General features: G+C 41.6%; 1 protein-coding gene across 3 annotated transcripts in view; it reads left to right on the top strand.

Moving 5' to 3' along the window:
* gas2l3 (growth arrest-specific 2 like 3) overlaps positions 1–22,800 on the top strand; it is a 28,874-nt gene extending 6,074 nt beyond the window's left edge. For 2 of the 3 annotated variants that reach the window (XM_087786818.1, XM_087786819.1), the window contains 7 exons: positions 8,608–8,663; positions 15,303–15,489; positions 16,151–16,269; positions 16,377–16,518; positions 18,197–18,402; positions 19,885–19,989; positions 20,958–22,800. In XM_087786818.1, the coding sequence (XP_087642944.1) occupies positions 8,640–8,663; positions 15,303–15,489; positions 16,151–16,269; positions 16,377–16,518; positions 18,197–18,402; positions 19,885–19,989; positions 20,958–22,109 (1,935 nt within the window). In that variant the 5' untranslated portion in view covers positions 8,608–8,639 and the 3' untranslated portion in view covers positions 22,110–22,800. Of the gene's footprint in view, positions 1–5,322; positions 5,467–8,607; positions 8,664–15,302; positions 15,490–16,150; positions 16,270–16,376; positions 16,519–18,196; positions 18,403–19,884; positions 19,990–20,957 lie in introns of those variants that run through there. The other variant, XM_087786817.1, reaches the window with a different exon arrangement.
* The last annotated feature ends 883 nt before the right edge of the window (positions 22,801–23,683 follow it).

Genomic DNA, 23,683 nt, shown 5'->3' with positions numbered 1-23,683 from the left:
TCATTCAAAGCATATATTGGATATATTGTAATCTTTCGGGAAAAAAGTGTAACATAAGGAGCTGGTACTGATGACAGCCAGTCAAATATTTCGGAAAATGGATCTAGTTGCACGTTTCTTATTTTGAAGAAACTTGACCAGTTTGAATTCTCCTGGCATTTTATTGATCACATTTTGTACGAATTTCCACTTTGCTTTAGGTGAACAATATCAAAATATAAAATAAAAAATAAAAATGCATTTTTGACGCAAATACAAGCATCATGAGAAGTGGATGCGAACTTGGAAGTCAAAATGATTAACTTCAGTTAAGTATATACACTTAAACTATACTTCAATACATCATCATCAAGCTACTCGATGGATAGATAAACTTTATTGATCCCTCTGGAGGATTACTATTCTATACCTCCGGTAACTGGTTGACAAACAAGTAATAACCTGCGGCCATTCCTTGAACCTGTTAAATGAGAAACTAACAAGCTAACTAACCAACTGGCAAACAATCTTGACAACCAGTAAATGATCTGGAAAGTTAGCCTGTTGGCTAATAAACTAGCTACATTACCACTTTAAATAGTGACTCTGGCAGTGAATTGTGTAGGTTGAGTACATACCTTGTTACCAAGTTGCTTTGTTACGAGTTTGGTCAGATGGTGGTTAGAAGTGTGGGAGCTCAGTGTGGACTTTATGTGAAGCAAGGAACTCTGGGAAATTAGCATAGCAAGCGGCAGGTGAAGTTGACAATAGGACGTGACTTTCTGAGCACCAACGACGCAGCTGGGTCAACCAGGAAGCTGGGTTTATTGAACGCCACTCAGCTCATGGGTCTTACAAGAATCATCAAAATCCTAAAAGACCCCAATAATGGGTCAAACATTTCATGGCGAAACCGCGTCGACTCTCCTGTTAAGGTTGTTATCAATTGCAGATTTGTTGTGTAAACAAAGGCTTGTTTTTAGTCGTAGTGTTTCCACCGCATTAGTTCTCCTGCGTCTGTGTTTCCTTATCGACTCGGATCGGGTTATTGGTTCCTGTGGACTGGAGGACGGGACCTGACCCCAGGTCAGCGCTAAGGTGCTTGACATATTTGCCGAGCTTGCGCGTAGTCTAGTGAGCCGAGGATTACCGTCAACACATCAAAAGGAGATTGGCAGGTGGCCTCCACTCATTCAAGCCTTTAAGACGAGAGGCTTTAGGACCAATCTCACCTGTGAGGGAAGACCCTTCCCACATTTTATCAATGTCCCTATGATTCGTATGATGTGTTTAACTTTGTAATTGTACTACGAGACCCCCCGCCAGTCCAAAAATGTGTACAACAGGCGTTTCTGATTGAAGTTGTTAAAAGTAATTTTCAACAACACACTTAGTTTAACGTCAAAAAGAAAACGGAGCCTCTATGTTTTACCTAATAAATGAGTCCATTGATCCAAAGATCTCCCTGCTCTAACTGAATTTCCCTCTTGACACCGCACCTCCAGGCCCCATCTGTAGTGAAAGGGGGGAGGCCTCGGGTCTTAAATGAAACGGTCCTCTGACGGGTTATTAAGTCCAGACACAAAGGGCTCAGCAGGAAGGAGTTTAATAGAGGTGGAGCTGGTATTCACCAGGGACAAGTTTCCTCCGACCAAGTCTATCGGGCCGCAGGCGAGCGGTTGAGAGTTCCCGGGACATTAACACAACATTGTAACCGGAGAAACTAATTTGTCCTCTTTGTTTGTTTGAACAGTTGTGAAGGAAAGTTAAAGAAAATGAGTTGGTAGCGATGTTGAAAATGAAGATTGAGCTTTCCCTGCATTAGGCGAGTGTTTACTCGCATTGTAATTTCTTTGACTAATGCATCGTGACTTCTAGGGCATACACTGGACAGTTTGGATTGATGGCCCATTGGTATATTGGGCCAGCATGAGTTTGCAGTTCAGTATAATAGTAAAACTGGCCCTTCCACGTTCTTATTTCAACAAAAACGACCAATTTTTACTTATTATTATATTTTGGTGAATATTACTTAATTTTTGTTTCTCAAATTAAAAGTATGTTTGTATCATGTCTACATATATACTTTTTTCTTATTAAACAATTTCACATTTCATTTAGAATTTCGAAATGAAATGTAGTTGAAATTAAAACGGGACAATAAATTAAGATTTTTATCTTGTATATTTCTGCTTGTATTATTTATGTTTTGTACAGAATATTGTTTAAAACCGCCCTCTAGATCCCCTGGTTTATGTCATGTTGTCGGCTCTATTTTTGTCCTCGCATGTGCAGAAGGGCAGTTAAGTTGAACGGTGACATCACTTTTCATCTCATGCCTACGTAAACAGCACGTGGAGCCTTTTTTTTGGATCCAGTTTATTACTCATGTTTACTTGTTTTATTCCCCCTCATAAAATCACATGGTGTCATGAAATCAACTCCCCCCCACCCCCCTTATTGCATTACATCATCTTCATTTTTTTTTTTTTTCACCTCGCACTTATGCACGGGTGAACACGGCAGAAGGCCCGCGGGCTTCATGCGTGTGCCTCATGTGCTCGGTGTGTTGTGATGACGCGCCGTTGTGGCACTGGATGCTCCTCTGTCTGGTCTAGAGCTGATCCTCTTAGATGATTACTTGCCGTACTACGTGCAGGACCAGGCAGACGCCCCCCCCCCCCCCCCCCCCCCCCCCGCCTTTTTGAAAACACACTCGCGGTATTAATGTGTATTTTAAGGTACAATGAACTTGTAGTAGATCCGTTTTTAGATTTGATATTTATTTATTCTGGAGCTGGAGCTAGAAACATGAATAACTACAATACTTTCACTGCATACATCTGCCAAGCAGCTCATTTTATTTACATCCTATATTTTAAACTATTTTTCTATATTCAAATTTTGTTAAACTGTACAAAGAATGGATAATTCAACTTTTTCTAGTGTACTGTGTTTCAATCTTATTTTTTTTATATAACGCTAATCCACTTGTATGGCTTTTCATTGACGTGCCTAGCTCCTTTCCAAGCTAGGAAAAAAATAACTTTTACTACTATATTTTCAAAGTGTATATTTATTAATTGTAACACGATTTTGTTTTGAAAACTCAGAAATGCCACTGATCTAACTGTGTGCAAGTTTTGATTCCGGGTCAGGAAACTTTGCCAGGAACCAACACAATTCTTGAACCAATTGCAGTTAATTTTGCAATTAGAAATGGACTCCTTGGCAGAGGTATGCTCTGACTCAGTGCTTCTATAGCTTGGAAGCTGAAATCATCATGGGGGCAGCAGTTTAAGTTTGTTCCTAGTCAACATGTCCTGGTCTGCCCCGGACCTCCACCCAGTTGCATATAGCTGGTGTACCTCACCAGGGAGGTGTCCATGAGGCATCCTAAAGGGAACCTAGACGAAGTCACAGCACTGATCCACATGTTTTCACTAAATCTATGAAGGATTTAAAGCTTTTTTTTCATTATAAATTTAATCTGTCCATACCAGCATCCTAATGCTTTTGTCGAAATCATTCTGTTGTTTAGAACAACATTCCTACTCGGATAAACTCAAACAAAGCTTGGCATTCATTCCTCACCAGGCATACTGGTTGGTCATCTGAAATCCGACCAAGCTCCTCTGGATTTCAGCGCCTCATTAGTTGATACCTGGGTATTGAAAAGGTGGGCGTGGCCTCTGGGTTCTGTTATAATCCGCTGTATGGCAATATCGGAAGGGAATTTCCAACCTGGGAATACAGTGTTGGAGGATAAACACGGATGGAATTTACTGTCATGCAAGCCTTGCTTGGACTGAACGGCTTTTGTTATGAATCACAGAAAAGTCATATTTTCCCTCCACCATCGTCCCAAAAAGTGTGTGAAGTCTCTCCAGTGTCTGTCAAGCTTTTTCCATTCGGCCACTCCCAAGTTCACCACAAGCATAAAGCATGTTTTGTCCCCGACACCCCCCTTTGACTCGGAACTCTTTCTCCATTCTCCAAGTTTGACATTTGAGTGTGTGTGGGAGCCTTTGGTCCCCGTAGGAAGCCTTGAGCTCTGCCAAGGTCCCAGATGCACACAACTGGAGACCCGAGTCAAAGATTTGGCCTTTTGTTCCCTGACCTATCAAGAACGCCTGCGTGCTGAAAAGAAGTCTCTCTTTCTCGATTGTTTTCTCCAGGAAGAAAAAAAAAAAAAATTACTTCTTCCCTAAGAAATGTTGAATATTCTGTTTGGTTGCTTGGAGGTCGTTTGGATTCCCCGCCCACTGGCCTTGTGTGAATACAGCTTTTCAAAGATTTGAACTATGATGTATATTCTCCTCCAGTAGAATATATGCGTACATTCTAACTTGCGTCATTAAGTTTTTATTAGTGCAGACATTCAAGTCATTCTTATACTAATCACTGCAGTTTAATCCCTCAACCTTACTTTCCTGTTGTCACACAGTTAAACCAAATCATATCACTGACTCATGACTTCAATATAAAGTTGGATGGTTGGTTAATAAAAAGAAACAAATTCTTTATTAAAATTATAAAAATCACAAAGGCCATGAAAGCTGACGCCCCCTTATCTATAACTTAAATGTTGATACCCACATCTATGGAAAAGATTTATGGGATGCCTTTTAAACCCTTCTTTGACGCCTGGGCGGAGCCCACGGGTCAGACCCGGGACAATTTGCAGAGACTTTCTCGAAGGTTGACCTGGGAACGAACCCCTTGGTGTGACTTTAGGGGCAAATTTTTAAACCAAATAAAAGTAGTTACGACTTCGTCAAGAGTCATGTGGTCTGTAAATTCTGCAACACCAGAGTCAAGTACTTCACAATACTATAAAAATATAAAACATCTGGTGATGGGAAGAGCTAGCGGAGGTTTCTTGGAAGTGGTTCCACTAACTGATCTTGGATGTGCGGCGGAAGATTGATGGACGTTGACCTCCATGTGGCAGCAGAAGGAAAGTTGATTGTCAAAAAAGGTAGTTTCAGAACGACGACTTCCTCTGTTGGAAGTAGTAGTTTGAACGCCCCCCCGCCTCGGCAGGTTTATTTTTAAAATGTGTTTTACCGTTTCATTCCGTCCCGTAACGGCGGTGTCGTTAAGGAGTTCCTGGGCTGTGAGGGGTGGGATTGTGGCAGGATAACAAAACAATGACGGCTTTGTGCAAAGGTCCCGTCGTGACTGGATTGTTGGGTTGAGGGAGGTGGTGGGGGTTGGTGGTCCGGGGGGTTTAGCGAAGCGAAGCCACTTCATTAGTCAGGGCTCTCCTATTGCACCTCCTCCTGCTCCCATCCGTCCTCCCTCCCCGCCTTCCTCCGTCATCCCACCACTGCCTCTCCCTTCTCGCTCACTCGTGGAAGCGCAGGCAGAGCGAACAGTGCTGAGGAAAGTAGTGCTGCTTCTTTTTTACACGCCGTTCGCACACGATGTTTCGGATCTAATGGCGATAACATGGCGCAGTTTCATTACCGATCAACTGATTAGGTGAGTCGACTCGTGTCGCCATCCTTTCTGTGCTCCGTTGACATTTCCTCCAGGGAACTGTTTTCATACGAGTGACTTCAGGCATTTTCACAAATTTGAATAATTAAAATTTTTGTACCAGCGTTTTTCACCCCTTTTTTAATTTTTTTTATAGAAGACAAGAGTTGATTCAAGTAGTGTTTTTGCTTCTACGTAGAAGAGGACTGCACAATTATGATTTTTATTTGATAAATTAAGAAGAAAATACAAATTATTATGTGCTTCAAGACTGGCTATAACTCTTTCAATTTATAGTCCATAAAGACAACACTGGTACTGTGTTGTAATGTCTTGCTGATACATTGGCGTTACTTTTATTTAAAGTGTAAGTATGTTATTAACCAAAAAAGCTGTTTAGAAATCTTTAAAATTTGACAGCCAAAATCACATTTTCAGGGGGAACACCAGATTCCTTTCAAACAGTTCAAAGTGTGGTTTAAGACGGAACTCTCTTAATGTTGTCTCCTGGTCCATGATAAGACCTGATCTGTCACCTATAGGTTAAGTATACGTAGCCTCCTGCTTAACCAGTAAAACCAGCTGACGCGGATGGGAAGTAAATGGAGAAGACCCAAAAAGTAATACCTGAAACCTTTTTGGTTGACAAATTTATTTTTGTATACGGCAGGAACTCAACAAGTGGTCAATAATGGTGGCTATCAAGTTTTGATACAATGGTGTAGACAAACTGGTACTTTTGAAGTGGTTCAAAGATGGTGCTTGAATTCCTTTTTTTATAAATTAAAAAATGTTAAATGTACATTCTCCCCAAATAAAAGGAACTTGCGCTCATTTGTATGTGATTTAATGTTGGTGGTTGTCTGTAGTAACATCTGGATTTTCTTAGTTTTTGAAGTTTCATCATCACTTGTTTGGCTTATTACAGCTGCAGCAACCCCCCCCCCCCCCCGGGTCCTAGCGGAACTAGCGGAAAGCCATAAAACTCTATAGAAAATTAGACACAAGTTAATAATAAACATAATTAAACTTCAACTCATTGATTTATTTTGAACCAATCTCTGCTCATAATGCACTTAAAAAAATTAATAAAAAAAATGTACTGGGTGGGCGCTGCCTCGTCCCACGGGTCCCTCGAGTGTGAAAAAATGAAACCTTCTTAAAAATAAGTCTACAAAATCGCTTTAGAAATAAATTCTCCTTTGATTCCTTTATGCTTATAACCCCGCTGTGGTCTTCAGTGGGCTGACAGCGCAGTGTGAGGGATGGTTATTGTCTCAGCTGTGTTGGCCAAATTATCAGTGTTATTGGGACGGCTTTGCTGTGATTGCTTTCTCCCCACACCCACACCCACTCTCTGTCTTTGTCAAACACTCGCACACACACACCCCTGCAGGGTCACTGTGTGGCGGGGTAATCCTTCACATCCTGTGTGGGAAAGGGCATAGAAAGCACTGAGGCTAACCCCATCACTTCCTCATGAGAAACCAAAAACTGCGTGTGAAGAAGGAAACGCAAGAAACCATTCTTTTAAGCATCATTTTTATTTTATCTAGTCAAAATGAATCATGGAAGGTTATGTTTGGGTTGTTTTTTTTCTGAGTTTGTTGTGATCTGAAGACTTCAAATGCAAATTGTTCTCCACATAAACGCACTGTGAATACAATTCTGAATTGACTTAAGGAACTAAACTAAAGGAATAAGACACAGATATAAGTGCTCTGGTTGTTTTTTGCTTTCTTTCTCTTCACTATGACGCCTGAACTGACTGTTATCAGGATAAAATGCAATTAAATAAAAGCATATTTGATATGGAAACTATATAAGGATTGTAAATGAGTTGTTATGAGGAAAATTGGGATTAAAACAGGTTTAAATTGGGGGTAAACTGTAAAGAGGGAAGGATGAAGTAAAAACAAACCAAACTGTTGGTCTTGGTTTCTGTTCTCATGTGTTTTCAAATGGTCTAATGATTTAATTCAATTTTTTTTTCTCAAAATGCCTGACTTTAACCTCGCCACAAGGTCGTGTGATTTTCACTGTCTGCCTGCGAGCAAAATAACTGAACAGATTAAAAAGAAAATGTTAGAAAAGGCTGCCAACGAGTCAAGGAACAGATTATTTAATTTTATTTACCATCTGGATCTGTAGATATTTTGAAGGATTTGTGGTTTGTAAGGGATGTTCGTTACTAAGACTAAGATTTGTATAATGTGAATCGTGAAGGGAAACTTGCATAAAGCTACCTCTACCTGGATTCCTTTGGAATTTGCCTTAATTAAGCTGCTTGGCAGGTGTCTGCCCTCTTTTGGCTCTTTTTCTCTATTATTCGTTAATGTTCTGTGGATTAAGTTACTTACGAATTATGTATGATATCATGAGTGACACAGCAGTTTCCCGCAGATCTATGAAGTGTCTCCGAGAGACGATATGTTTGGGATTGGACTCCAAAAATATATTTGGAAACAATAAGTTGTAGCACTTAAATTGATTGACATCTTTTGGTTTCTGGAAATCATTTTAAGTGTTCCAACATGGCTGCTTGTAAAGTGTTTGTTAAAGTAATGTTTTTTAAACGAAAACTTGTTATTTATACCGCTTGAAATAAGAAATGCTGGATACAATGTACAACTGGTGCAATGAGATTCCAGTGTTTCAAGGCGTATGATGTACGTGTCCTCAATTCGGAATAGTTAATAATTGAGTATTTCATTATGAAGCTCCAGCACTGCTCTGAAACCGTGCGTGCACAAGTGAACCATGCTTTTCACGTAGCAATAATGTCAGAGCTGCTGCTAAAAATACTTGCAAGGCTCAGGCTATTAAAAATTGACTTCTGAATCCATATAGAGATGTTTGGAGCAAACGTTTTTTTCAATTTCATTTCAGATATTTTTGGCCGCCTCAATCTTTATCCTCGTTTTCATTTACCACTTGACTAGTAACTGGACTGTGAGATTGATTATTTCTCATGTAAATGTAGGCCAGAAGGCAAATAAGCATCTACTAAAAACGTCAAACTGTCTCGAGAGTTAGCCGTTGCTGTCGGATTTATGCCACGACTGTCAGGGTTACAGATGCCCGCCACGCCGGAATTTATATTGCTATGTGTTTTTCAACCGTCGTTCTCTCTCTTCTCCACAGAATGATTGAGTGAACCACACGTGACCGCGATCATGGCTGTCCAAACTGGCATCCAGGTAAGATGACTCTCAACTGTAAAGGGAATATTTGTTGACCCTCTTCTGGTCAGATGTTTTAAAACAAAAAGTATTCTTAATGAAGCGGTAGAATGGTACAAAAAATATTTTTACATTTATTAAAACTTATTTTTGTTAATGTTAAATGGAAGTGTACTGAAGGGAAAATGATGAACATTCAAATAAACATCAACAAATCCATTCACATGGCCTCAATAGTCGTCATTAACAAAATGTCAGTTTAGCTCAGAATCACTTATTGCTACAACAGTGTAGGTAAGTAAGTAAGTAATTTTTATTTATATAGCGCTTTTCCAGACCAGGGTCACAAAGCGCCTCAAACAATGAAAACAATATTCAATAAAGTATATACTTTAAAGGGCAAGATAAAGCTGATAACACAACAGGAGTTCCAGAATATCAATTCATTATTCACATTATTCACATTATTTTTAATGCAAGTGTAAATGAGGAAGGCATGATTGACCAATTGGTTTTAGTTCAGTTATACGAGTAGAAATGCTGACATTGGCTAAAGCACTTTAGTATAATCTAAAAGGAATGTTTGCTAAGACGCAAGTAAGGTACATTTTTCATATTTCAGGCTGAATACAAGTTGTTTTCTATAGCTTGACTGTTCTCTGCCCTGAATTGGCTGGTATTGGGAGTTAATACGGCTTGTTAGGAAATAATGTAAACGTTCATTATCCGTCTGCTGGAGAGATGAATAAATAAAGGATTTCAATGAATCATTTCAGAAAAGTGTTGAGGGATCAGATGATGACATGTATTGGTTGTGAATGAACTCTTAAGGCTTTCTCATTTTTAAAGAAAAACATGAAGACCGCACTCTGAGTGCTTCTCTTGTTCACACGTGATGTAAATGAAGGCTCTATGTCAGGTCAGGGCTCAGGCGCCTTTAAGCCTTGAGACGGACGGAATGTAGAAATGGAAGCCTTTGTGTAATGGGGGGGGGGGGGGGATAATCACGCAATATAAATAATACTTAATATGTAATCTAATTATATTATAAATTTTACTTTCAATTTATTTTTAAGTTGTCAATATTGATTTCTTAACAGGTAAAACAAACCTGTAAAAAAAAAAAGAAGGAATTCTTGTTAAAGGAAATAATTAAAGATGTATAAAATGAATAATTCTTTTGATACAAATTTAAAACTCACTGATTTTGACTCTACCTTGATTCATTAAGAATCTTCGTTGTATTCGAACTTGTGTTTCAAACGAAGATAACGACCATCAGTATTTTGAGTCATGGGTTTTCTATTTCACCACATAAATACAGGCATCATTTAGCTCAGGTCTGTGGAGGAAACAAGCTGCTCTCAACATTATTGACTCATGGTTTCAACCTCGGATGGGTTCAGAAGATGCACATCACAACTCTCTGACGTCCAGTTATCCAGATTACACAAGAAGGCGAAGACATCTGTCTCTGGAACATACTCTGGCGAGCACACCTGTGTCCCAGCATGCCGTCGCGTTGTTTCCCGGCGCATAACTGACGTTCCTCCGAGGAGCTTCCCTGCACATATTTCGGAGGGAGTGGGTGGAATGCGCCACACTTTTCCTTCCCCTCCCAGCAACAAAGTGTTGAGGCTTCTGGAAATCCAAAACAACACGTGTATCACGTTACAGATGTGTCTCGCAGCCTCTTCGCTTCTGTCATCTGCTCGGCAAATGGTGAGCGAACGTTGGCTCTCGCCGCTCGGTGTCGGACCATGAACGTCTGAGATGTGTATCTTGGAGTTATGAGAGAAATGTGCGGCAGGAATATGATCTTGACTTGTAGACGTTTTTGCATACTTTGGATTGCACTGCCAGACACGCCGCATTAATGTAATGATGCCAACTGTTGAGGAATTAAACTGGATAGTGACGACAAGGTTAAACCAGGTGGTCCTAGAACTTGCTATTTGAATATATATATATATATATATATATATATATATACACGTATTGTAGAGTGTTTGGATCTAATATACTGGGCACGATCCCGACACTCTCACGATTCTTTGCAAATTTGAAGAGGCCATGAGATTCCCGACTCGCATGCCAAGATATGGGGAATCTTTATTCCTGTTGTGAAGGAGTGTTGCATTTATTTTGAGTGTTGACACATGCTTCTTCTTTCAGTGCCAAGTAATGGAATCCACATGGAATCAAAACATTATAATAAGTGGATTTTTAAAAATCAGATTGATTCGTCACTAGCTGGCTAGTGTTATTTTGCAATGAGAATTACACTCTAGATTTGTACTATTTTTAAAATCTTTTTCAGTTCAAATTCTTGGATACATTAAACGACACTAACAGCCCCCTGAAAAGTTTAAATTGACCTAGCTTAACTTTATCTTTTCTACTTTTACTTCATCTTTGAGGGTATATTCTCTGATATTGCTCAATGTAAACAAAAATTAGCCTGTTCTTAATTCATTCATGGTTTTATTTGGTTACAAATCTCTTTCCTAAATTCTATCCACTGGCTTTGCTTTTTTCCCCCCCAAGGTTTATTTATTTTAAAACGATTTGGTTTAAAATTGAACCAAGAAAATAAAAGAAAAATCCCCACAAATAATCCTTGTATTATGTCAAGGTCGGAAAATAATTTAATTGTTTTATCCCTTGTGTTGTCTCTGAGTCAAGGCAATAACAAGGGATAAAATGATAACATTTGTTGTCAGGCCTTCGGGTCACTTTGACCCTGAGAAAACACGAAGGTAAATGTATACATAAATGCACATAGTTGTAGAAAACTAAATCAATACAGTCTGATCTCAATCAATCTATTATGAATTTAAGTGGGTGATTTATATAAAGTTTTTGCAAGTGGTTAATAATGTATGAAGTACTGGTTTCTGTACCAATATAATTAAAAAAAAGGAGTCGTTACTGTTGTGTATTCAAAATTGTCTTTCATTACGTCAGCACAGATACTTATCGCTCCTTCACTTCTTACTTTGACTGTACACCAAGAATAGCGGGACGATCACAAGTACTGATTACATCCCATTCATGTTTCCATCATCAATAGTCGATCCATATTCATCAGCGAGCGATTCCTACAGAAACCATTGACGTCGCCAGCAGCTGCGGATGCAGAGCGAGGGTTAAACAACGGGTCACACCACGACTATAATGTTCTGTTCAGTCGTGCTGAAAACCCACTCATGGACGTGGAAGCGGCATATGTGCAACTTCTATAAATGCAACGGTGACACAGAGAGCACGTGCGATGATGTCATCGTTTTTCACGTCACGTCCGCGAAGTAGAATTTCCGTAATATTTACTAGCACTAATTGTTCCATAATCTCAAAGTGCCCTGAAAGACCTGAAGGGCTGTAATAGGTCCAGGTGCGTCACATAAACTCTTTTGTCTTTCAATCTTGCAGGAAGTATGAAGGCTGTAAGGAGCTCATGTTAAGCGCATCAACTCCACTCAGCATGTTGGTTATATTTGGGCTCAATACTCAATTTCTCTGCTAGATTAGCATTCCTGTAGCTAATGAGCAGAAGATTAAGTGAGCGCATGTGGGCTTTATTTACCACGTTGTGCTGCTTAGAGACCCCTGATGTGAAGTGTAGAGCCAGAAGCATATTAATCCCCAGTGTTTCATCTGCTTTTACGCAACTCCTGAACTCTGTCCATTTGTTTAATTAACCCGAGGCGGTCGTTCACCTGTGACGGGCTCATGATGATCTGGATTTTGAAGCCATTATGTAACGTGTGAGCATGAGGGTCAGTTTTGATGCAATGAAGCAGCTCAAATCTACAGTTTAGGATAGTTGTTTTTTTTGGTGTGTGTTTTCACGTACCGTTTAGTCCAGACCTGTATCAGAATCAAACTGCGTTGAATAGTTTCTGATGTCTTAACTATTTTTATTATCATTGTCTATGATGACTTAAAATGTATATATAATTGTTACTTTTTAAAGTAAAAGTATTTCTTTGCATGTTTTTTGGTAACTAAACTGAACTAAAGTTTATTATAATGTAATATTTTGCCCATATTTATAATTTATATTAAGGATATTTTAATCAAATGATTATTAAAAACTATATACAATTCAAAATCAATATCCCTAAACAATAAGTTTAACCCATCTTTTTTTTTTTCCCTTTAACAATTCTTCCAAGACGAGTCACATTGTTCTATCTGGAGGTTATTAAAGTACTGTGTTTTCTTTCATGTCAAGACAATCAAACCAAGATCATAAATAATCATAAATAATAATAAACTTTCACTTCTTACTACTTTGATTGTTCAGTCCTCCTGACGAGTCATGTTTACTCTCAAAATTGTATTCCGACACTGCCCTCTCCTCGTCTCGCTCCCTCTCAGGGAACTCAGCGCTTCAGCTGCACGACCACCATGCATGTAAAAGGTCTCCCTTTCTGCCTTCGATACGCAACCTTGAATCAAACCAATTTCAGAAATGATTGTACTGAGAAGACAAAACAACGTAATGGTCGTGTGAATCGTTGAAAGTCTCGGCGAAAACTCTGTAAGACGAGGGAAAGTAACTTATGTTACAAACTGTTAAATGTAGGTTAATCCCAAACTAACAGATTTCAGGATTATACTCCATTAATATCTGCCGGGCTACATTGTTTCCCCCGCAGAGTCTACTATCCAACGGCTTCCTCTATGAAGTGCGAGCTGTGGCGCTAACTACACTAGTGTTTCAATAAACATGACATGTGAGAATATCGTCTTTCTTTGGGTCCCCCGAGGCTGTTCCTGCCTGTGCCGCAGATCGAGACCGTGCTGTGTATCGACCACCGTGCGACGATGTTAGGCGAAGATTAGCGGCAGATGGAAACTGGACAGGGGGATGGAGGGTGGGGGGGGTCATCCAGAAGTTTGTTATGCAATGTCTGGACCGAAAACCCATTTCACATCTGCTGACGATCCTCTGGATTTCCCCCTCCTGCCGCCTCAACAGACCGTCGAAAACAAACCATTTTTCTGTGACCGATCCAGGATCCTGTTCCAGGGAATTGTGCGTCTGTTGTGAATCTGGTGACGACATATCATCTGCTTTAGTTTCACGAAGGAGTCGCGGAGGCGCGACCTGGTCCGGAGATTATTGTCTGACTTTTTAAAAAGAACAAGTTGTCCCAGCTATTGTTTTGAAGATGAAGTCAGTTGAGCATTCAGGCTAGTTTGCGATTGTTTACCTCTTTTGAAATGGATCTATCCCCAGTTATTTCCAAATAAATGTCATTATGCACACAGGAACAAATTGATCCTTAATTTCAGTTTTCAGAAAACGGCACCGTTAAAAATGGACTCACTGAAAAAGGATGTAGTACACATGCCATGCCTGTATGTGGCGCTGCAGACACTGGAGAAGAGAACCGTGTGTTCGAAAGATTTAAGTCAAAGCTTTGTGCTAAATTTTTTATCAATATTTTGAGGTACCAGTATGGATACGAACGAGCTTTGCTACTGCTAACCTTGAGCTTGTTCATAAAATGATGCAGTTGATACAATAAAAATGGAGTCGGTTTGGAAGCAGAATCTGAAAATCCAGTGATTGTATGATTAAGTGACGATGCAAGTGATGTAAGAATACTTGTATATAAAAAGAAAAAGATTTGAACCATCATTTACGGTCGTTGATGTGTGTGAGCGACTGGGACGAGACATCGGTGTCACGAGCAGGGATCAGTCATCGCTCCGGGCAACAAGACCAGGACCGAAGAGGCGGGACAGGCAGTCGTTTTCTTCCTCAATTTAATATAAACTGCAGGGGTTCAAAGGTCAGACTGTGCATTTAAGGGATTCCACTATTTTTTTTATTTTTTTTTTTTAAATACATTTTGGGAAACGGTCTCGTGGGCCAAGTGTGTGTGTGTGTGTGCAGGATCTACTCGAGCATGTAGAGAACTCGTGCAGTGGCGTCCTCTCAGCCTCTTCTCCGCATGGCTGCTCAGCAGCACCTCTGAGTCCAGCAGTAACTGGAGCAGCTCTGCTCTCCACGTCGCCACACTCTCTACAGCGTGACTTTTTAAAGGTCTGAATGTGCAATGAAAGCTCTGGTTTGGTTCTAAATAAGGTTTACGAGTGTCTCAAAAGTGTCTACGGCTTCATTTAAAAAAAACAACCATTTCGGTTCTATGTGGTCATCATCGTCGTAAAACCAGTCGACTCTGGTCTTCATCTTCTGCTCAAAAATGTCCTGTCTTTATCTATAATCTATAAATTACATAATATGATATATTGTTTTATATTAAAAGTTACTTTTATTCTCGGCAAAAGAAGGAACAAAATGTAACGTGTTCAAAGGAACTCCATGCTGTTTAGTCAGATCAAGCAAACAAAATAATAAGCGATAGCCGCAGATATGAGCCCAGAGGGAAAGTGAGAAGAAAGGAGATTTTGGAGCATGTTAAAGGTTGTTTATTGAGTTGGTGTCTCAGAAATGGATACATGTTATGTTTTGGTCGACTTTAATTGTGTTTAAACAGTCAATAACTCTCAGTTAAAAAGGGTCTAAAGAATTCATTGCAGATACTTGACCAATTAAAAACTCACCTAATCAAGATGGAGTCATGGCTGTGAAAGAGTCTGTTTGAATAAAAGCCCAATTGTTTTTGTATCTTCCTCCAGGTATGGTTCGGGGAGCGGTTCAACACTCCCTTCAAGTGCCCCAACGGCCCTCGCGGCCTGCTGGCCCAGCGTCACGGCCCCGGCCTCGCCGACGTCTTCCAGTACGACCAGTGGCTGTCGGTGCGACACGAAGCCACGTTGGTGCCGATGCAGGAGGACCTGGCTATCTGGCTCAGCGGCATGCTGGGTAATTGTCTTTTATTTACATTTGTTCCTCCGCGTGACGGAAGTCAGCAGTTGCATGCGACGGTCTCTCCCTCCGGGCTTTGAAAAACAGACGCACAGTGGACACGGGTCTGCTCTGTAATTGGATTTGGACTCCATGTCTAAACCGAGTTCCTCTCTCCCTCTCCTGCACGCTATTCTTCCGAACCCCCTTTTGTCCGGGAACCGCATAATGGTCCAGGGTAGGAAATTGATACAGACTCTTTTTGTCGCTTGCCGTTTTTAGCATCTGAAGTTTACTCTCCAGGAATGTGGAGCAGAACCACAAACCTCGGAGCAGAAAGGTGTCGGTTCAGACGGCTCCACCCGCCCGATTGGGCGTGAGGCCGATCGGGTTCCGAAAGCCTCTGGGCGCACCTGTTGTGATGTAGAACATAAACCTTTGTGGGGCGATCGTTGTCACTTATTGTCTCGGCTTTTGTGTTTCCCACCGTGGGTTCTTTTGGGGAGATGGTTGTGTGTCCTCCACTAAAAGAAGGTTTTTCTCAGTAGCACGTGAGGAAATCCTAAAACCTGAGATTTGGAAAGTCCTATCATGTGGGCTTGTTTTTTTCAGGAACACCTTAAAATGATGTGAGCACTTTTCGCCTGAAAGCATTGACATGTTCACTGGTTTGTTCCAGGTGAGGAGGTCCGGTCCGAGTTCTTCATGGAGGAGCTGAACAACGGCGTGAAGCTCTGTCAGTTGATCGGAGTGCTGCAGAGTAAAGTCGCCCACAGCTGCCCCTCTGCGCTCGACAAGGTGAGCGACAACCGAGGCGGGAGAAAAAGTGGTGTTCATGGTCTTGTTGGCCGTAAATGTTGTCAATATTTGGGTTCCTGAAAACAATCCTTGGTCGTCTCCACCAGCTCTTCCCCATGATGAAGGTCCCGTGTAAACGCAACGCGTCTCCAGGCTCCTTCTTCGCCCGCGACAACACCACCAACTTCCTGGCCTGGTGCCGCAACATCGGCATGGACGAGACCTACCTGTTTGAGTCCGAGGGTCTCGGTAAGAGAGTTTCGGTTTCTCCTGTGATAATGGACTCGCAAAACCAACTGACTCGTCTAATGACGTTCTCGTGCTACATTAGTTCACACAGTTGCTTGTTTCTATGGATAAATTTGTTTGTGTGCGATTGTTGTACTTTCATAGATGCCTGCAGACTCAAATACAATCACTTATGATTGTACTTTTAGAGCTTAAAAGGACACAATCGCACTCATGAAAACAAGCGCACATGGTCACTATAATGAATCATTGGATTACAAGAAACACACAACCATATTTGCATGTCAACAAAGGCACACAAAATCCATCCGTCTTGCAGCTTTGCAGACACACAATTGCATATTCATAAGCTACAGCTTGACTCACAATAACACTTTCATGGCTACATAAAGACTCGCAATTGGACACATTTCGATACACACGGACACACAATTGCACTTTTATAGGTAAATGTGAACTCACAATTGCACACTGGTCCCAAAGGTGACAAACAATTGCCCTTTTTTTTTTTGCTACATACACTACTAACAACTGCGCACATGTCAATACACACACAGACTCACAATCGGACTTTAATTGCGAAATGCGAACTGACAATTGCACACAATTGCGTTTTTCAGCTACACACAAACTCCCATAGGCACGTCCCTACAGGCCGACACACAAATCCACATGTAAACGCACATTCATTAAAAGCATGTATAAGAATCTTTGAAAATCAACAAGCGCACACACACACTCGCAGACACACAAACACAGTTGCAGGACAACCTGTAATTCCATGGCAACAAACTCATGCAAACAATACTGCGTAGGAAAACGGACACACAAACGCCTGCTTGGGAACAGTCGCACACTGTTGCACTTTCGACATACACACCCACGCAACTGCACATTTTTCTACACACCTACGGACACATATAGCCACACTTTGATTTGGTTCATCAAAGTCTGTGCGTTAAATCTGAAGCCACACGAGTCCAGGACAATCTGGAATGTTTAATTCCCTTCGGAGCTCATGTCGTGAATTAAGACTAGACTAGGATGTAATCTGTGATTATGAGTCCGAGCTGACGAGCAGAATCTGTTGTTTAAGCTTCGCTTCTTAATGGTGTAATAAGATCAGTCCCGCGGTGCAATCGGCATAAGTACTTTCAGGAGGTATCAGAGTTAAGCTTTAAACGTGCAAGAATGTAAATACAAGTTGTTTTTTAATTGTATATTTTTTAATGAAATTATTTAATCCAATAGAATTAGATTTTTAAATTGTTGATTATCACTTGATGTCGAATTAACTATTATTGTTATTAATTTTTTAATCCATTTGCTTAATCTCTGCATGCTCTTTTAATAATGATCAATGATCAGATTATAAAAAAATGTTTTTAATGATTTTTCCGCACCTGTTTGGTCATTCTGAAGCTGACTTTGTGTCCTAAAATGACTCTTAAAGATGCTCAGTCTTCGCCACGTTCTTCTTCTGCGTGACTCACTCCACACCCCCCGCAGCGCAAACTAACTTTATCTTATCTGCGCACAATGTCACGTTTTTAAAAATTTAACATGCACATTAAGTCGCGGCGCTTCCCTCTTCCTGAGCCAAAGTGACAGCTGCTGCTGCTTTACATAATACTCTGGTTAGTGAAACTTTTTTTGTTTTGTGTTTTCGCCGCGTCAGTGCTTCACAAGGAGCCGCGGCAGGTCTGCCTGTGCCTGCTGGAGATCGGACGCATCGTGTCCAAGTTCGGCGTGGAGCCGCCGGTGCTGGTCAAGCTGGAGAAGGAGATCGAGCTGGAGGAGAGTCGGCTGATGACGGAGGAGGCGCCGCCCGCCGTCAAGACCTTCAGCGTGTGCTGCCAGCACGGTGGCCTCTACCAGCCCGGGGTGAGTCCAGGAAGTCAAGAATCCGGAATACGATACTTCCTATTGATCCTAAGCTTTGGAACGATCTTCCTCTCTCTTTGCGCTTGATTCTACTGACTCCTTTAAGGAACATCTTAAGACGTTTCTATTTGTTCAGGCTTTTCCTTGATTTTCTGGAACTCCTGTTATGTTATCAGTTTTATCTTGATCTTTAAAATATATACTTTATTGAATATTGTTTTGATTGTTTAAGTGCTTTGTGACCCTGGTCTGGAAAAGCGCTATACAAATAAAAATTACTTACTTACTTCCCGAAACATTCAGGCAAAAAAAAAAAAAAAAGACAATCGAGAGCTTCTTCTTTGATCTCAGATTTTTAAAATGAACAAATGAGGATGAAAGGAAAGAAAATAAATATGATTTGAATCCATTAAAAACACATTTAGCATCAGAAGGTTGTTAGTTCCATTCTTAAGGTTGGCGTTAAGCGAGTGACCTGTTTTTGTGTTGGACTTTCAACTTGCACCTTGCTCATGTGCACCGTCCAGCTGATTCCCAGGAAAAGATGCCGCTTATCAAAGTTGTCACTGCGCTCCGTGCAGCTCCCCTACCCCCCCTCCAGGGGGCGTGACGCAGCCATGTCACGTGACCATCCTCTGGCGCCAACTGACCCACCTTCAGATCTGCCGCGACTCAAAACGTGCCTCAGCCAGTTTGGGCTCAGCCCGCACGTTAATCGTAACGCTTCCTGACCCGCGCCGTCAGTGTGTGGGCATAACAGTTGAGGGTTCAACTCCCACTTATTTTTTTTAAAAATAGCTGCAGCCGCCGGAGCAGAAGATTCGCTTCCAAACGTCTGCCTGTTGTATTTAAAATATTCTCCCCGCCCGAAGCTCCTCGTCCCTTATTCCGATTCATCGACCTGTCAGGAGTTTTCATGCCCCGAGGAGAATAAATAACCGCGTCACGCCGATGTATGACATCATCACACGTGGACATGGTCGTGTTGACATCCTCGACTGTGATTATACAACAACCATTTAGTCACATGCAGATCTGAGTTGAAAACAATCAAGAGTTGAATCTTTTTTTTTTTCTTTTTTTTTTCAAACAAAGGCAAGTTCCATAATGCACTGCAGCAACTGATGATTATAACTCCTAATAATCTAATAATAGTCTGTTGTTTGTCTTTGATCTATGTTCTTTATCTTTAGACTTGGATTGTGTCATCTTGTTCTTTCTTTTTATTTCTCTTTGTTCTTATTTTTATTTTTATGAATAATCATCTGTATTGCTGTGTCTAATTGGAAAAACATTTTCCCGAAAGAGACCTCCTGAGGGATCAATAAAGTTCTACCTAACCTAATAAAGAGCTTTATATATAGTTTTCACCAATTCAAATGATTTTTTCTGTCTACTCCGAGTATCTGATGGATGATTGAGCTCATCTTCTCGGTTCAGGATTCATGTTGGTTAAACTCTTCTGCCTGTGTTCTCTTCCAGGAACACGGCATGGACGACCCACCCTGCAACTGCTCCAACCGAGTCTCCATCGAGTACCTGTCGGAGGGCCGATACAGACTCGGGGACAAGACCATTTTCATCAGGGTGAGGCTTGAGGACAAAATGGGGTTTTGGGTGGGTTCGCTGGAAGTCTCCTGCGGGTTCTGATGGTAGCTCCTGCTGCTAAATGCCCGACTTATCTTCTATTAAAAGTACTCGTGGACTGGTGTAAGCGCATTAGCTGCTGATCGTGTTAATTGATTACATCATCCGAGGAGGGTTTGTCTGGTCTTTGTGTGTCCCGTGGCTATAGAACGGAGCCAGCCCGGGACATTATGGGGCGACAAAATTTAAATATGGGGCCCCCTTCCATAACTTCACTACAAGTGTTTTTTTTTTTTTTTACAATAAAATACTTGACTAATACCACAAAAAAGACATGGCATCCACATACACCATTATTATTATTTAAACAATGTGCAAAGTTAAAAATATGACCACCAGCCTTTAGGAACCAAGCTTGCTTTTTTAGAAGCAAAGTCATTTCTAACATTTTATTAACAAGTTTCATGCCCAACTTGATGGTTGACAACAAATTGGTAAAATGTGCTCTTGCAAAAGTTCATATAGTTATTATAATTGAGAAAATATAGACTTGGACATTTAAAAATATTTGACAAATGTTTATTTAGCGGTCACTCAATATCCTTTTTATCATTACGGACGAATCATCCTACGAAAGTAATGATCCAAAACCTAAATGTATCAATAATATAATTTTAATTGTGACACGGACGGATGAGATGCACTCTATTTTAGACAAAATAAAATGTTTTTCTAAAAAAGTTGTCCCTTTATATCAAAATTTATATAATTTTTAGATTATATTTCTAACAAATTCAAATTTTACAAGTGTAATTAGGTAACGTACTAATACTATGATAAGAAAGTTAAGATTTTTCACTACCTTTCAGTTCATTTAAAAAATGCATCTTAATATTTTCTACCACGTGGCACAAATGTATGACTATTTTCAAGAGGCAAATTTTCATGATGTGATTTTTGTTCCTCAGATGCTTCACGGGAAACACGTGATGGTCCGAGTGGGCGGCGGCTGGGACACGCTGCGTGGCTTCCTCACCAAGTACGACCCGCTCCGGGTCTTGCAGTTCACCACCCTGGAGCAGAAGATTCTGGCCTTTCAGAAAGGCCCTCCTGGGCTGGGCGGTCACCACGGCAACGCCGGCCGGCCCCCTCCAGACATGGACCCCCTGACGGCCGTCGACAACCTCATGTCCTCGTCCACCTCGTCGTCTTCCTCCGCGTCGTCTTCGTCGCCCTCGTCCTCCCCCGGTCCGTCCTGCAAGCCCCTGACGTGTCGGTCCTACGCCGCCTCCCCGGCCTGCACGCCCACCCTGCCCAGGAGGGTCGCGGCACAGGAGAAGTCCGCCCCTCCTTCTCCCAGGAAGCCCACACAGCTGCCGTTACCTGTCAACGTAAAAGGTTTCTCCTCGCTCCCGACCACACCCGTGGAGGGATCCAAGCCTCTCGGCCAGGGGGTCCAACGTCGAGCGGTCACGCCTTCGGTTACGCCCTCGTCGGCGACTTACAAACAGAAGCCCAGAGCAGTCCCTCGCTGTGGTGCCACCACACCCCGGAGCCCCGTCTGTGCAGAACCCTCCTCCAAATGCCTCAAACCCTCCAGCACGCCCACGTCCCCGACCTCCCTCCCCCGCCCAGTCTCCAAAGACGCCAAGCCTCCACCGGGTGTCACCCAGCGCTCTCGCCTTGCTCAGCGGCGCCCCGGCTCACCGGCCTCCCGCCTCCGTTTGGAAACGACCAGGCGGGCGCGACCGGCAGCCGCAAGTCCTCCGTCATGGACCCCAAACTCGCAGAGCCTCACCCCCCAGCCGGCCAAACCCTCCTCGCCCCTACCAAAACTTAAAGACCCCAAAGCCAAGAGTCCAGTCCCGACCAGGGTTGTTGCCTCTCCAGCCCCGGCGGGAAACCCCGGCCCCTCTTCCGCCAGCAGGACCCGGAAAGCGGCGACCACGGTACAGACACCAGTGGCCGTCGGCAGGACTCCAAAACTAGGGACGACTCAAAGCCCTGCCCCCAAACCCAAAAACCCGAAAACCGTACCCACCGTAGCCAAGAAGACGCCCACTGTGAAGCCGTATTTTGAACTGACCAGCAGGACGCGTCACAAACCGGCACTTGTCTGAACTGTAGATCCAACGCAAGATCATTTAACCCCTCCAATGATATTTAAGTATTTCCTAAATCCAAAAAAATAGTGGCATAGGTGGCGCTCTGTGTCCGTCTTGTCTCTGTGATCAAATCTAGTTCATCAATGTTCGGTGTAGCTGTTACAGTGTGAACTTTGAGCAGACACATGTAGAAAGTTTTTAGAAAGAGTTTTTAACAACAGAGTTTTATTTTTAAAATCACAAAACGTGTTTTTGTTCTCAGACCAAAATGTGGGTTCTTCTGGAGTAGCTGTGAGACTTCTGCGTCCACGGCTGATGTCAATGGGAGGGTTGAGACTTTGTGTGCCTTTGTCGGAGTGTGTTTGTGTGCGTGTGTGTTGATAAATTGCACAGTGCGTGTGTGCGTGTGTCTGAGCACTAATGACGTCGAGTCATGGATAAACTACTGATGGTTTACCAGAAAACACAAAAGGCCAGAACTCTGAGCTAGAAACTACCTGTTTTATATATGTTTTTAAATGTTTCTGTGTTTTAAATCGTTTTCTATGTGAGCTGGAAAAAAGCCAACGATCAAACCAGTGAGGCTTTTTTTTCTTGTTCGGCACTTTACTCAAACCTGTTTGTTACTATTTGAATGTGGATCTTGTCGATTGTGTCTCCTCTTCTTGTTTCTTTTATTTTGTCCCCTGATGAATAAACAAACAAATGTTTTAAGCAATAAACTGCCGTTTTTCAGTCTATTTCAAAAAACGAAAGGACCAGTCAAATAACTTTTAATTCATAAAATAGGTGAACTCACCTGTAAGTTGAAACCATTCAAATATTTGTATTTATGAACCTGTTGAGGGCTACATTACTTTCAAAATGACGATATTTTATTAGAATATTTCACGAGATTTAAGGTCAATTTTTGCAATTTTCTGTGCTTAACCTTACTAAACTGAAGATTTAACAGAAGATATTTAAACCACAACTCGCATTTATTTCACACAAACGATCTACAATACAATAAAAAAAAACACGAGCGTAGAAACCGAGAAGCAATCAGAACACGTAAAGTAATGATGACGCCATCTAGCGACTGAATTGAAACACTGCAATGAAATCTGATTTAAAAGGATTTTCATTTGAATAAATTCAAGTTACAAGATCATTTAAAGTTGTACATATAACATATACACATATTAGCGACGTGCACATAATTGTCAATTTATTTCAAAAAGTTCGACAAGACAGAAAAGGCACACAATGCGTCATCATTTCCTGGAATGCTATTCTGTACGTAGAGTTCTTGGTATTTTCATCGAGTTCGTATCGGGGTCAAGGTGTCAGACAGGATGTCGCAGCAGATGGTTTATTCTGATACTGTTTTATCAGCTACTTCCATCCCATCCACTGCTAAACAGCTTGATGCAAATGACAACTTATAACCAGCGTTCTTGTTCCCAGGACTTGGATCAATAAAGTTTTACCTTACCTTACCTTATATTATGTAGCCCGATGCAAAGACAAGTGTTCTTGTTCCCGTGGCTTGATATACTGCAGCCTGATGCACTGACAACCGTTCCCACAACCGTGGCCCCCCTGTG

The sequence above is a fragment of the Callionymus lyra genome, chromosome 3 (assembly GCF_982586985.1).
Source record: "Callionymus lyra chromosome 3, fCalLyr1.hap1.1, whole genome shotgun sequence".
NCBI classification, from domain to species: Eukaryota; Metazoa; Chordata; class Actinopteri; order Syngnathiformes; family Callionymidae; genus Callionymus; species Callionymus lyra.
This window is presented reverse-complemented; position numbering and strand designations above follow the sequence as displayed.